General features: G+C 42.7%; 1 protein-coding gene across 1 annotated transcript in view; it reads right to left on the bottom strand.

The window, feature by feature from the left end:
• Positions 1 to 16,040, bottom strand: part of TTBK1 (tau tubulin kinase 1) — a gene marked incomplete at its 5' end in the record, with an annotated part of 42,830 nt that extends 26,790 nt beyond the window's left edge. Inside the window, 4 exons of the mRNA XM_009867288.1 lie at positions 8,715 to 8,840; positions 10,068 to 10,208; positions 13,703 to 13,776; positions 16,023 to 16,040. Coding sequence (XP_009865590.1) covers positions 8,715 to 8,840; positions 10,068 to 10,208; positions 13,703 to 13,776; positions 16,023 to 16,040 — 359 coding nt within the window. The remainder of the gene's footprint in view (positions 1 to 8,714; positions 8,841 to 10,067; positions 10,209 to 13,702; positions 13,777 to 16,022) is intronic.
• Between the last annotated feature and the right edge of the window lie 104 nt (positions 16,041 to 16,144).

Below are 16,144 nucleotides of genomic sequence, written 5' to 3'. Positions count from 1 at the left end.
TTCCACAAATTTAAAAAACCTTTCAATTCATTCCCTGGTTGCTTAGCTCTGTTGTCCTAAGATATGTATCAACTCTGACTGCTTATACTGCTACAGGCCAAAGGTGGGTCATACCATCAGGACTTCACAGTGAATAAAACTGCTTATGTCTGTATCTGAATCATGGCAGAATGTTCCATCTAGAGGAAATAACAGTAAAATCCCTAAAAAAGCTCTCTGCATCCTGTAAGGCCTTGTGATTCACCCCAAAATTAACTTTTTCACAGGAGAGTTAAAAAAAAAAAATCACGAGAAAATGGGACTTGTTTCTCCGAAGAGTACCCTCTGCTTCTGAAAGCACTTATTAACTAAAGCTGAACCAACAGGTAACCTCCATAAGCCATCTCTCCTCAAACAGATCTCCAAGCCTTCCATGACTGAGAAGCACATAGTTTGAACTTCAAGCCCATTTCAATCCCACTGGCATGCTATTGTGCTGATAACAAACCATGTAACGCATCAGCATAACCATAAAAAATCCTACGATTCCCTGCCACTGAAGTTCTACAATAACACAAATCTTGGGAAGATCCCATGGAGAAAAAGGTCTTGTGGGGTGTGGGGGAGTGCTTGAAAAACAAGGGCGGTGGCCTTGGATGAGGCAATGAGATTGCTTTAGGTATCAAGGGGAGAAAAAGCTGCTTCCTATGTATCAGTAGTCCGGAAAAAAAGTTCAGATTGGTCCAAGACAACACTGTCCCCCAAGCTGCTTATATTTCCCAGTTTTATTCTCCAACAAAGCCAAAATGGGGTTCAAATGACCTGCAGGACGACCATTGATAATGGAAGAGAACACTAGTTCTTTCTTTTGTGTCCATTTTTAAAAATGTTTCTAAACAAATTTTATATTTACCCATTTTCCTGCTGCTGGGCTAGTTTGCCTGCACACAACCACAAAGTGAAGCCACTGCAAAAATCCCAGATGAGAGGGGTTAAACTAAAGCAAGCTCTTTTAACAGTAGATGGCAGGAATGGCCTATACCCACAAGGGCTGGGCTGCTTGCGTTACACTATGAGACACAAAGAGAAAGGCTCTTTGCAAGAACAAGGCCAACAGGTACGCAGTCCACCTTAGATCAGCCTAAAGTTTTCCCTAAGGTTTTGCTATGAGAACTCTGAAAAGACACCTCAGTCTCATGAAGGGTTACAACAGTAATCTCTCATTTCTCCCATATTACCTCACCAATGAATTCTAATGTTTGAGCACCTTCTCGAAAGCTGCTGAGCATCAAACCCACGTTTTCAGAGTTATTCCATAACGTCAAGGTCTCACTTATCAGGGATACCTGTGAGCTCAGAGGCCACTGTCATCCACGTGGAATTAGAAGTGTTTTCTCCCCCTGCCCAAATACGCACCATGAGCATCACGTTTTACCTACACAGAATTTGCCCTGCTAGTTTGTAGCCCCCCTGTATTTTCCATAGCTGGCGCTTACCTTCACCGCAGCACACTCTGCCCCGTTGCAGCTATTTAGACCAGCCTCTGGCCTGCATGTGCCTGCTCTTCCCAATGCATGCCGACTGCCTGTGGCAGCAAGTGATGCCTCATGGATAAATGCAGCCCTTCACTGGTTTAAATTCATCACCTATTTCACTGAATGTCTTGTTCCTAGGTAACCAAGGAGAACAGAGGCTCTCTCACTCGTTCTCAAGGCTTTATAGTATTTTACAGACTGATAAAATTCCTTTTATTAATCTTGTTTCTCAGGTTATAATCACAAACTTCTTCAATCCCTCTTCACGTGAACTTGTCAACGCTGTCTTCTGAACACTGTTTAGATCTGCAATATCTTCTTTGAAAGTGGATGGGTGGTATCTTATGCATCATCAGCAGTTATCTAGATCTGTATAAAGGCACTAAAAAAGGTTTTGCAGCTTTCATTATCCTAGTCCACATGGACCATAACAATGGGCTTGATGCATTTCCTCTGGTAACCCGTCTCCAGTCCTAAAGAAGGTGCTTCTGGACATCCTACAGGTAGGATACATGTAGTTGGGCAGATGCAGTCCCCTTGCATTCTGATGAATCTGGCACGTGCGATACTAATTTTTAAATGTTATAAAGTTTGTTCAGAACCCACACACCAGAATGAATACTCAAAAACTCTCCTAAAGAACAAAATCAGTAGAAATGTGGCTAGCTGGAGTGTAGTTAGGAAAAGTCACGCAGCTTTTCGAAGGGAAAGTAGCATATCACCAACAAGTGTTTTCTGCAGCATTTGAGCATATAGACAAGGGCAGCCTAGTCCACATAGCACATCTGAATTTTCAGAAACATCAGCCACCGAGAAAGTCCTCACTCCAAGAAACTAGACCAAAAAAAAGACATTGTTCCTCTCTCATTCAAGTGGTGGCAATTACAGGTGTCCTTTAAAGACCCAACAATCATTGAAGACCTGCACACAACAAGAACTTCATGATACAACCTGGTCAAAGTCATGTTTTCAGTTTCCCCTTGTCATATCATGAGACAAGAAAGTTTTGACATCAGCCAAATTCAGGACCCGATTTCTTTTAGATCAACGTTTAACTGTGAGATTCTTTACATTTAACAAAACTTCAGCATGAAAAGCATGAAATTTTTTATTTTTTTCCTGTATTTATAGTATTTATAAGCAGCAGAGTATACAGACAACTAACAGAGCTACAGCAGTTGCAAAACAAGGGTGTGAAGGGGTCCAGGAATTTTGCTCAGGACAGAGTGGGCCGGACTGAGGCTGCAATGATGGTGGTGACGGGTCACAGGGCCTGGCCCTCAGCATGAGCTGATGCAACTGTTTTTAGCATATTCGAGATTTAAACCCAGAAAAAGCCCCAAAGGAAGTATGTGGCCATGCACACTGGGCTGCAGAGAGCACCTGGTGCCTCTGCAGTGGCCTCATTTCTAACAGGGGTACTCTGGTGGATGTGTGGAGTTACCAGGTGAAGGAGCTGCGGTGACGTGGGAAAGGAGGGGAGTAGACCGTGCAGCATCAGAGGGGCAAACAAGAGACCAACAGAATCTTCACAGAGCCTCTGAAAGTGAAGATCATGAATGCTGCAGTGCCAGGAAAAAGGAATAACTAGCAGTTATGCTCAAAAGAGCAACAGATGGAGACTGCCAAGAGGAGGCAAGGTAGCAGCAGAAGGGGGGCTCCTGCTCTACATGCAGATCTGTGGTTGCAGAATAGATTTAGTAGCCTGGGAACTGGTGAGGAGGAACAAGACTTGTCAGGGGAGCCAGCTGAGCCTGGATCAAACGTTCATACCAAGAAGTAAAGGTGAGTGATGGTCACAGAAGACTCCTTCCTGCAAGAATCGGAAGCTCCATCTACTGGCCTGACGTGATGTCTCAAGAGCTTTTTGACGTGTTTGGGGGCCTGGATGTAGGATAAGGACAGACTGCCGAGGTTTGTGAGGCCCTCTGGCTCACTCCTGCTGCTCACTGATGTGAGCACCAAAAGCCTCTCTTTTTTAAAGGGGTGACCTTGAGTATCTGAAGAATAACTGCAAATCTGAGGGCATGGGGGTCCAGGTGTCCCCCTAAATCCTGCCAGTGAGTGGGAAAGACTTAGGTAGAAGTGGATGCATCCTACAAGTCAACACCTAGCTATCAAATGCAAGGCTTTAGCTTCTATGACCATGGGCCCCTCTGAGGAAGAGGACTCTCAGTGAAAGAAGGGGCCCATCTGAGAGTGGCAAAAGCACCTTTGCAAACATTTTCCTTCTAGGGTTGCTAACCTAGTAAGGAGGGCTTAAAGCGGGTACAATGAGACAGGATTACCATAGCCTGAAGAGAAATGCAAAACCAGAGGCTGTGAGGAGATGCCTCAGGAGAGGATGATAGAAGCTCAAGCCTCCCGTGGGAAAGCAGTGCACATGGTGGCCCACCTCAAGTGCCTGTCCACAAACACCCACACACGTGAAACAAACAGGAGTTGTTAGTGGCCCAAGTGTTGTCGCAAAACTATAATCTCATTGGCATTACAGAGACTTGGTGGGACAGCTCGCATGGCTTGAGTGCTGTACTGAATGGAAAGAAGGACTAGAGAAGCAAGAAGGTGCATTTGCACAGGAGTGGATTGAATGTATGAAGCTCTCCTTGGAGCAATTAATGAGATAGTCACTACTGATGAGTGAGTGATCAGCACGAACTAACAGGTAATGTAACGGTAAGCATCTGCTACTGACTACCTGACCACAAGAAAAAGTAGATGAAGCCTTTTTTACACAACTGAAGGAAGCCTTGCAACTGCAGCCTTCACAGGGGGCTTGAATAACTCTTGTATCTGCCTGGAGAGGCAGTGCAGCAGGGTGAAACAATCCAGAAGTTTTATGGTGAGCACTAATCAGAACGAGGAAAACAAGACAGGCAAGTTCAGCGTCACAAAAAAGGACAACACTGAACAGGAGCAGTTTCTTCTTTCCAGCATTAGATCATTCATCCAAAGTTTGGAAATCTCAGGTTCAACAGCCTCCTCTCCTACTGGAGTTCCTGCACTCTCACTTGGCAGCACAGTACCACAAACATCATGTATTTAAGGCACAGGCAGAATGGAAGCAGGTGTATTGTGATCTCTCTCACTGAAGCTTTACAGTTTTGTACTAAATTAAGACATATTCCATAGAAAAGGGACCTGAGGAGTCTCACAGCCCTGGAGATGGCCCTATTTACTGTGACTAAGCAATTTTCCCATTCTCCGTCTCAGTAAATACGTAAGTATCGAGCACTAAATGTTGTTACTAAGGGACTAGGAATACTTTGTGAATTATCACTGACAGTGCTCCCTTGAGAAATGGGAAGTCCCAGGTCAAACATACCTTGCTGAATACAGATGACAGATCTTAGCCAGTATTTGCCATCTTTCACACAGGAGTGTGAAAATGAGAGTGGGGCTAGGAGGGGCAGGGAGGAGCAGTAAAAAAATCAGCATCTCCTCTAGCATTTTTGTCAACCTGCCTCACTTTTCCTTTATTTCCTTTATTTATTGGTGTTCAAAACCAAAACTCTCTGCACTAGCAGTCTGTCCTGTTTATTACGATAGTCAGAGTCTCCTGCTAGCTGAGATGCTGACTCTGATCCAAGTGCCAGAGATGCTGACGGTAGCCAAAGGAATAGCCTTCAGCCGGGCCCTAAGCAGTTCTCAGCAGACACTGGACACCAAATGATTACGTGGCTGATGCACATCTGGCTCTACCTGTTCAAAGGAGTAACTATCAAAGACTCTGAGAAATACCAGGTAATGAGACTGCTGAGAACAGCTGAGTTCCCTCAATTGCTAACAGACGGAAAAATTGTTGCTGATGCTTCCTTACACACCTTCTGTCTCTGAACATCTTCTGTCTTTATAGTGCAATGTGGTGAGTTCCTACTGACTGTTATCTGGGAGATTTTGCAACATCTGGCAAGGAGAAAGTGCTAGAGAGGTGGGACCATTCCCATGAAAGAAAACCTGTGTGACAACAGCTTTTCTCCAAAGAGTAGCATTTGTGCTAATAATAACATCCCACATAGGGTAGATCAGTTTTGTCTTTCTAGAAGCACAGAATAAATTCAGATTTGGAATAAATTTGGATTTAATTAAGCCAAGTGCTCCATAACTTTACAAATGCCGGGCAATCAAGTTGAACTGTCAAAACACAGAAACATACAAAACCAATACCATACAAACCAAATGTGTAGTATTCATCAGAAGCTTTGCAGAGTAACAGCTCACTAAGCAAAAGCTACTGTGGCAGCCTTTGAAACAGAGCTGGAAAAGCCAGAGTGGTAACAGCTGAAGGTGGAGGAACTAATGCTCAATGAAGATCACAGAGAGTAAAAATGACCCCACCTCAAAGCTTTAACCAATCCCTAGAAAATCAGTATACTGACACCATTTTGGGGACAGCCTATGCTATATGCCTACTAAGGAGCTACTTGCCTTCTCATATTAAAGAAAAACTCTACTGTTTGGCATCATTGAATTGAACATAAAATAAAATAAATACAACAAAACAGTGCCAATACAGCTTTTTAGAGGATTTTGCTCCACAGAATCACTGGCCTTTCCCTTTTTCAAAATCGAAGTGTTTTCAAAACAAAAAAAAGTGACTAAAAATAAGAAGGCAAAAGGTAAGTTAAAAAACAAACAAACAAAACAAAGCCACAGCTTCCTAAAGGCCAGACTCATTATCTGTATTACTAGCAAGTCATTCAGAGTCTTTACGCAAAGCTGACAAACAAGATTGAGTTTATGAATTTCAGAGGATGTGAAAACACCAAATACATTTTATGGTATTGTTCATAAAGTACAACAATGCTTCCGAAACTCTAGGAAACTACAGAGAACCTACTTGAGCAGAAAATGTCTGTTAATAAATGAATACGACTGAAAGCAAAGTTCAGATAGGCTTCCAGAAAAAGAAGAAGTGAGCTTGTTCCCCTGTCTCTCTTGTGTATTGTACCTCAGAACAAAATCACAAAAAAACTAGGCTAAAGATGATCATATTATATATCTGGAAATTGTATTCTTCATGGATAAAGGAACTGAAAGAGAACGGAGAAAAAGATTCTACCTTAATGGCTTGAGAAAATCTCTTCGGTGAAATAAAAGATAAAGTTCTTAATTACAAAAAGAAAAGAAAAAACAGGAAAAAAGTTTCATTTCACTTGTCTTCATACTGCCTTTCTCCCCCATCCCCTTCCTAATCCTCAGTGCATTATTTGGGCAGCAATCACATCATGCTTCTCCAGGCAACAGTCTCTGTTAAGTGGGATTCAACAGTATCAGGCAGCAGGGACACAAAAGGATTGAACAGCCTGGTGACTACAACATAATGTTAAAAGGCATAATGTTAAAGTAAACATGTATGTATTTTTTATTGTATCATTGTTGTCAAAAAAACCTCATCACCTGAAGTGCTGCATGGGAGAACAGGTAAATTAGGCATTAGCCTGTATGATCCTCCCACATCCCAAACAAAAGGAGACTTTTTACCAGTTCTAGCAGAGCATACTCCCACCCCTCTGGGGATCCCTGGGACATTTTTCAGGAAAAGATTATGTATCACTAGGCCTCCTGTGAGACCCATCTGTGGCAAGCAAGCAAGCAACCACCACAAAGACCAGAATCAGGACCAACCATCTCAAAGTCTTGCATCCTAACAAAGCCTCACCTCACCCACATTAACCCAAGTAAGACACAGCTTACGGGACACAGATGTAGAATCTTTTGCTCTGAAAAATATCAACACTGTTTCCAAAATGAGGAATGGGAATATTCCTTAAGGGTACAGCAAAACAAAAACAAAGTCATTTTACATTAGCTGGAGAAAGGAAGAAAAGAGAGGATAAAAAAAGAAAAAGCATTTGGAAAAAAACAGTTTCTGTGCTTGTAAAGAAAGAACAGCATTCAAACAGTGGGACTTGAAATACGGAGTTAAAATAGAGTTGCTTTACTGAAGCAATGAAGACATTTTGCAGAAAACCAAATGTCAGTTTCAATTCATAATGGGCTTGAATCCCAACTGGAAAAAGAGGAAAGGAGTGGGGCTGCATTTTGAAAAGGGCAATATAAAGAAGGGTTATCCCCAAACTAAACAACGTTGACAGGGGAGACCACCACGTAGTGTGTGTCTTTTTAAGAATAAGATGCAGACACAACCTTTGGAGTTGCTCCTATCTACAGCAAAAAAGAAAAGCCTTGTAATATCCAACTGAAAAGACTTATAAAAAAAGAAGAACAAATAGAAGAAGAGTCCTCCAGCTGTGTCCATCTACTAAAGACACAAAATCTGCTCTCTGATCTTCACTTTCTTCTCACTCCCCAACCATATCATGCACTACAGAGTCTGTGGATTTAGCTCTCACGTTGTCAACATTTTCTGGCACATGAGTTATCTTGCAGATGAAAAAGATGTGCAGACCAAAAAGGTATAAGCCTAGGATGATAAACAGAGAGATTGTTTGAGCTCTCCCTGCTTGTGCTGTGTTCTGAAATAAATCTAGGAAAACTCTGACTGATACCTAGTGCGTCTGAAGCTTAATGCATCCATATGAGCGATCTCAGATAACAGAGTGCAAGTAAAACAGCTGAAGATATCACACATGTCACGTGGCACAAGTCATGGCCCTTGCCCTTACCTCCCCTCCAAGTGGGCATGCTGAAATACTCCTGGCTAAGAAATCTGAATGGGAGCAATATACACAAAACCAAAGCCTGGCAAGGGTGAGAACAGCATTACAGGTTGCAGTTCACAGTAAGCTCAGCCTCAGAGATCAGGTCAGCCTCTAAATTCTAGCATTTTTGTCATAAAAAGCTTTAAGAACGCACCGACCTGGTTCTCCAGATCACAAAGAACTGAATTAGACCAGTCCTCTGGGACTACTGAAATTACATGGCCAGCACTGGGCTCACCCTCTTTCCTTGGTCATAAGGTACTCAGTGAGTACTCTAAGTCTGTGGAAAACATGACTATCCTAAAGGGAAAAAAAAGAAAGAAAAAAAAAAGCCACACACCTTACAAGACAAAAGCAAGCATCCCTTCTTAGATTCCCAACTCAGTTGAAGTCACCTGCTGCATCTCACCTTGCAGAAAATGCAGTCCAATATAATGACCAAGCATAAAAACCACAAACCAAACAAAATCACAAAACCTTTCCCATGCCTAAGCAATTGCAGAAGTGGAAAAAAAAATACTTAGTATTTACTTACTGGCCGGACTTCACCAGTAGTGTTGGTATACTGACGGGCCAGACCAAAGTCTAGCATGTAGCACTTCCTGTACGTTGAAGGTAAGCGGCCCATGGCGAATGGAAAGAAAGAAAGGAAAAAAGAAATCTCATACCAGCAACTTAGGAAAGTGTGCCCATCAGTTAACAAAACTGTCATACAGCCCCACGTGCCTCTGGTGGAAACACAAGTCAAAGAGAAGAATTTTAAGATGCATCTGAAACATCACGATTAGAGAATCCCTGCCATGTTAAGAAGTTCACTTTGCAGCTAAGTGCCTGTAGAGTCTCAAAATAACTAAATTTCACATTAGCTTAGCTAAATTTCAGCTGCTATGAGAAAGAGCTACATTTAACACCACTAGCTCTGCAGTGAGAGCTCCCTCACTTGCATAACAGGCTGGAGTTACTGTAGACAAATGCTTCTGCTCATGGTTCAGCTGCTAGTATGTGTTATTGTGCCCTAACTCCCAGAATCTCCATCCACTGTACTGCATTACCTAAATTCATCTGAACATTTAGACATTTAAAAAACCACTGGATTTGGTTCTTAGTAAATAAACCAACAACAAGCAAATGGAGCCTCTTACAAGTTATATCCTCTACCATAATGGATAGTTGCTAAAGGATTTGTGGCCAGTCTCATTACTGGTGGTCCAATTTTCAGCTGAATCTGATCAGCCAAATCCAGATAATTTTAAACGCAGCAACTGATTTTCCTGGAAGGAAGATGGTCTCAGGGATGATGTAGCAACTAGTGTTCAGGTCAAGTAGTGAAGTGCTACAGGAAAAAGACTGGATCCTACAGTGAGACTTGGAATTCTTGTGGCTCATCCAAGCAGACGACGAACACCATGACTGTGCTTCCGACACTGGAAACAGTGCTCCAATTTTTTTGGCTCAGAAAAGATTAAGAGGATTATTTAGCTAAGTCAAATATAGGAAATAGCTTTTATTCAAGTGATGGGTCATTGAGCAAGACATTCTTTCTGAACTCCTTTTATAGTAATAATTGGTTGGACTCCAAATGATTGTCCAAAATTAGATGGCTTCATCATGTGATCTTGACTGGTGCAAGTATGACTGACAGCTACTAACTCACCATGAAGCATCCTCTGCGATAAAAACCAGTTTTTGCTATGCACTTGAAGGAAAAGCAACACTATATTACTATTTTGTGCTTACAGAAGATATAGTCAATGTGTCAGACAGTGGGAGTGTGCAAGGAGGCCTAAATGCCTCCACCAAGACCTGCCCATATTCAGCCTGACTTTATTGACTTCAAGCAAGAACAGACAGACATACAACCAGAAGGAAAATTTCCAAAACAACATACAGGCTTGATGTCACGATGCAGGAATCCCACAGAGTGAATGGCTTCTATTGATTCCAGAATCTGTTTGCCTAATCGCAGTGTTGTACTCAGCGTGAAAGTCCCTCGAGGCTGACTCCTTCTGAGATCTGCAAGATTTCGGCCCTGAAACAATCAATAAAACACGTAAACCATCACACAAAAGCATAGCAATTAACAGCTGCAAGTTCTAAGGTGCATCCCCAAAAAAGAAGAAATGCTCATTAGGCAGGTGCCCACCTTAGGTCTGCTTTATTTCTTGTACGTCATCTTCCAATACTTCATTTTAACTTGTAAGTGAGGTATTTGCTGAGAAGAAGGTACCAACTGTTATCTTGGGAAGTCAGCTGATTGTGCTACTCGGAAATAGGCACAGCAGTGCTTCAGGCTGTGCAAGCCCAGTGTCTCCATACTGTTAAACCCGAACTATATAGAGGCTGATCTAAGAACAACCTTTGACTGTTCTCTAAGCCATCTATAGATTAAAGCAGAACAAATATGATAAACGGGTCACGGAGCTGCTGTCCATTACAGCTCACAGAAGCAGTTTCGTCAGAAACTCCCCAGCACACAAATGTCTGGCTCAGCATTGTTGTCATAAGGCCACAGTGGGGAAAAATGTCTATCAAGAGAATCATACCCAAAATCCGGAGGATGCTTTTTCCCCTGACTTAAAAAACACTTATTAAAAATATTGGTAATTTACCTCCAGTTAATTAAATTTGTGGGGAAAATGTCTACCAGCTGTGCATGAAAACAAAGACAATTTAGCAAAAAAAAAAAAAAAGGGACAGACTAAACACCAGAAGAGTCAGTGTTCTTTGATCTCTATCATCTCAGTTTTGTCTATACATCTTTAGATTTGTAAAGAGGAAGGTGTGAAAATTAATACCTTCTGTGGCAGAACACCCCTCTAATCCACAGAACTAATGCATTTATAAACTGATCAACAGCATTAGGAATAAGAGTCCACTGTTTCAGAGAATGTGCATCAAGAACAAAAGTTATAGGGACATGTTGATTGTCACTATACTATAGATTTTTTGATTTTTCTTCTGCAAAGATATACAGGCTTACAAGTCCAGATGTACTCAAACAGAATTCACAACAGAAGATCCATACAAGATTCCAAACATTTGATGAGAAAACAGGGATTGCTGACCAAACCAGTGAAATGCTGTCTATTCATCCACCCACTTCCAATTGTCAAGTTATTTATAGACACTAAGGGGCCAACTGCAACTGGCTCTTTCAGCATATGACTAGTCTCTCAAACTGGTTTGACCCATGTTTCACTTCAGGGCTCATCACAGTGGATACAGGTCAGCCAATACAGATAGAGCCAGGTTTGCTCCTTAGCATGAAGCCTCCAGGTTTGCTCCTTAGCATGAACAAAGTAAGACTAAGCTACTTCTCTAGTACTTACCTTTCTTAATTTCTGTGACAGTTTACTATAGGCAGCACAGATTTGCCACCACTATCCTGAAAGATCTGAGTTACTGAATTGACAGCAGATCTTTCTTTGCACTGTGATGCGGTTCCTTGGACACCAGCTCTCTTATCCAATGGTAATAGGGAAAGGCAGATTTTTTTCAGACCCACACACTGAAATGTGTCATAATGTTCCCCAGCTGGTTTGGGACACCTGCTCTCCAGAAACAACCCAAGGCATGTGAATATTCCATACTGCCTCCAGGAACAGACAGAAAATGAGCATTATTTTTCAGATGAATATCATCAGGCTTGCTAAGAAACAGAGCAGATGAAATGAGTTGCAAAGCTTAGAGTAGGATCCTCAGTCCTAGTGACTGAAGAGAAAGGAAGAATTGCAGTACACAACAGTCAGAGGGACACATTGTAAAACATGTCTAAGGAGACATGGTTTGAAGCTGAAGAAAGACTATTTTAGCCTGAAGAATGATGGTGCAGAACTAGTTAATGCTTCAAGTACCAAAGTCTTCATTTTATGAAATGCTTTTTAGCTCTGCCTACTAAGTAGCTCAGCTACATAAGTAAAAAACAGACTAGAAAGTAAGAGGATCTGTGCAGAGAGGGGTTTTTTCTAAGGTATAGGTCATCTTCATCAGGCTTGTTAAGGACAGGATTGGGGGGTTAGAAGCCTTGTTGTTCCATGAGCTCCAGATTTGCCCTTTCAAGAATCATATTCACACTGACATTGCAGTAACAGCAATAATCCGTGTCGGTTAGAGAGCAAAAGGTTTTTTCTGTCCATAACAGCAGTTGGGATGTCAATTGGTGTGTAAAAGGCAAATCAAAGCACCAGCAATTCATTGGTTTTATACATCTGCCTTGCAAAGTAGCATTACACTTCAGAAGAATCCAAAGTTTATTTTAAAGAAGTACTGGGGTCTACTGGTGTCTTTTTTACTTCACTCACCATTCACTAACTAAAACCAACCTCCCAGTTTATGCAGCAGCTTGCTTCTCATTGCTTAGCCCTGCAACTTTTGCACTTTCCTTCAGCATATTCTATCATCCAAATTATACATAACGAAACACGACACAGGCTGTAAGCTCTTCAGGGGAAGGCTTGTATCGTACCATCACAGTGCTTTGCACAGCAAAGCCCTGATCATACAAAAGCTGCAAGAGAGATAGGACAAGTTCCCTGTCAATGCTTACGTCAGGTAATGAAACAGGCCAGCTTCCAAGGCAACTGTGTCAGAAAGAAACACCTTTAGTTTGAAAGTATTCCCCTTGAGCCAGGGACAATCTCCCCCTCCTTAAAGGCCTGACTTCCATGTGTTTCTGACTCAGCCATCTATTTCCATTTGTTGCTCTCCAATTCTTTCTCCTGTGACTGTGTGCTGTAAAAGAAAGCTGCTTCTGTGAAAAACTGTTTTCATTACAGTACCACCATATTTGGGCTCTGAAAATCTAGCTATATACATTTTCTTGGTGAAGTTTCACGTTGAACCATGCAGAGGTCCCTGCAGCTCCTGCTGTTATTGTGGCTTGTGCAGACATCCATGTAGGTCTTCAGCTGACTAACTCTGATAGCAGTAGCCGGCTGTCTAGCAGTACAGTCACCACGTGCTAGCTATCCAAGCATTTACCCACATTGTCTTAATATCAGCAGCGCTCAAACAGGAGAAAATGCTTTCACAGCAGAAGCCAAGCTGCTGCTGAGCTTGGTAGGGACGGGAGAGCCAGAGATCATTTCCTTGCACAGAGAAGATTGCTGCTGCTGTGACACCACTGGCTCCTACAACACTCTGAGCTCTGATACAAGACGCATATTTTGAACGCTGCATCACAAACCTCAGAAGAAGATATTTCAAACAGCTGCCACTGCTGCACGATATTGTGGGTAGTTCCTGCAAGCATTCTGAATTGAGTGCTTTCCCCAGAAAACTGGCAGAAAACCGTCTTAAAACAGAAAAGCAGAGCTATGAAATATCTTAGCGCATCCTGACAACTGGAGCTATCCAAAGGGATATCACAGCAACACCACACATTCTCGCTGTCTCCCATTCCACCCACTTTCTAAGTACAACAAAGTCTCTACACCAGGGCCTAGTCTTATTCTCTCACTTTAAATCCTTCCCGGTGATGCCATCTCCACTGCATAGGGGAGAGAGGGGAAGCACAGAACTCACCTGAAGCTGCATAACCACATAATTAAATTTTTCATTCCTTCCGCAGCCGATAAATCTGCAAACGTGATCCTTCCCTGAAAAGAAACAGAAACATACAGAATAGAACATAAGATAACAACTTGATTTTTAGAGAAATGGTTTTTGATCAAGGGCTTGTAACCATAAGTGGCATCAGGCAGGGAGTTTTGCAGGACAGACTAATTTTATTTCTGTTTCCCAGTCTTGTAGCTCAGGAGAATGCCGACATTCAACAGGAAAATTGCCTGTGAAAGAGCCATGAGCAGAAATCAGTGTCAGGGATCCTCAAACAAAAAGCACAAGTGAGGGTGTAACCAAGTGCAGTTTATGTCACCACCATGTGTATGACACCACCACCACAGCCACCACCATCACCAAAACCATGGTTTACATGGGTAGCACACAGGACCACATGGTTTCACAGGTTCACTGGCAGCCAGCTTACACTCATTACACCAACTTTACTCAGTAAATGCTGATATTTACACATCACCACTACTACACTTGCCTATCAGCATTGCTTACTTTGAAACAGCTAAACTAATGCTACTTCAGCATGGACAAACCCTGATTTTAATCGAAACATCTGGCAAAGAAAGATGTTTATGGAAGAACTCCATTCAAACATTAAAGCAATTTCATAATAAAAGAAGGAAACAAACTCGGGCAATTTCCTGTCAAGTTCTGGCATGGTGTTAGAAGTACAAACTAAACGTATTCAGGAAAAATCAAAACCAACCAGCCACCCTGCAATACTCAGCTAGTTCTCTAGATTCAGTCTCTGTGGTACAAAAGTATTGCTGCAGCGTCTACATTTCAGCATGGGGCACCAGGAGGTGCCTATCTTCAAAAAAGACCCCAAAACCCAAAAATGCAGAGAGAGTGGAGGCTGTGGTTTCAGATCCTGACCTGTAACAGATTCGTGATGGTGCGCTTTTTGCGTTAGCAAAAGGGCAAGTATGATGCATGTGTCCCTCTAATAGCAGACTACTGATACCAGAGTAAAGGCTGATGCGCACTACAACGGTGAACATTTGGTTCTTGGTAGGGTTTCTAAGCAGGGAAAAGGGTGGGTATCGGTGCACAGCTTTGCCCTGAATTTCGTGGTAACACTTAAGCCATGGTAATTTTAATTAGCTTTTAAACCAAAGCTTATTATTTGCTACTTCCCAGTTCTACAACAAAAATGAAAGAACACGAACATATCCAGGCATCGGTAATTGTGCTGCTTATAAGACTCCTGGGAGCATGCTCTTCCTCTCATTGAGTGCACCACAGGCCTGGGGCATCAAAAACTGCTGGGGACAGCAAGAAGTGACACAATAGGGACCTGGAGGGCAGCAGGAGACAAAGAAGCAGCTTTCTCACTGCAGAACCACAGTTTTGACCAGAGCAATACACACAGCTGTGGAATACACAGCTCCATCCCAAGCTGTCGGTAAGAACATCAAGAACCTGCCCTCTGGGGCCCAGCAGCAGCCCACAGCAGTGCCTACACTCTCCCACCACAAGGACATAAGAGAAATGCTCGCAGCCAGAACTGGAGGGATAGAGGCTTTGGCTATCTCTTACTCCCTTTGGAAGAACAGGCTTAAAACAAACCAATCAACCTACCAACCCCAGTATAGACCTCTGTATGGTCAGACAAGCAGGAAGGTCATGTGGCTGTAGATCTTTCATCTCTCTGGCACTGACTTAAGACTGTCCTGTTTCAGGACTGAGTGTGCAAGACCATGCTGAAACCATCAAGGAATGTCATAAGCCATCACATTTCAGGAAAAGATATTTAGAGATCAAGAAAGTACCCTCTTCAGTATACATCAGGGCAGCCTGCTGTCTCTTCCTTGTTCCTTTTCCTCACACACCAAGCCCATGTCCTCTATGAGCGTCCATTAGTACCAGCTGCCACTTGTTTCCTACTATCTAGCATGAAACGGGCTCAAGTTGCACCAAGGGAGGTTTATATTACAGTATCACAGTATCACAGTATGCTAGGGATTGGAAGGGACCTCAGAAGATCATCTAGTCCAATCCCCTGCCAGAGCAGCAACACCTAGATGATGTTAGACAAGAAGGCATCCAGGCGGGTTTTGAATGTCTCCAGAGAAGCAGACTCCACAACCTCCCTGGGCAGCCTGTGCCAGGGCTCTGTCACCCTCACTGGGAAGAAGTTTGTGGAACCTCCTGTGTTCCAAATTGAACCCATTGCCCCTTGTCCTATCATTGTTTGCTACCGAGAAGAGCCTGGCTCCATCCTCATGACACTCCCCCTTTATATATTTATAAACACTAATAAAGTCACCCCTTAGTCTTCTCAAAACTAAAGAGACCCAGCTCCTTCAGCCTTTCCTCACAAGGGAGATGTTCCACTCTCTTCATCATCTCTGTGGTTCTCCACTGGACTCTTTCAAGCAGTTCCCTGTC

Source organism: Apaloderma vittatum, unplaced genomic scaffold, assembly GCF_000703405.1.
Source record: "Apaloderma vittatum isolate BGI_N311 unplaced genomic scaffold, ASM70340v1 scaffold23020, whole genome shotgun sequence".
NCBI classification, from domain to species: domain Eukaryota; kingdom Metazoa; phylum Chordata; class Aves; order Trogoniformes; family Trogonidae; genus Apaloderma; species Apaloderma vittatum.
This window is presented reverse-complemented; position numbering and strand designations above follow the sequence as displayed.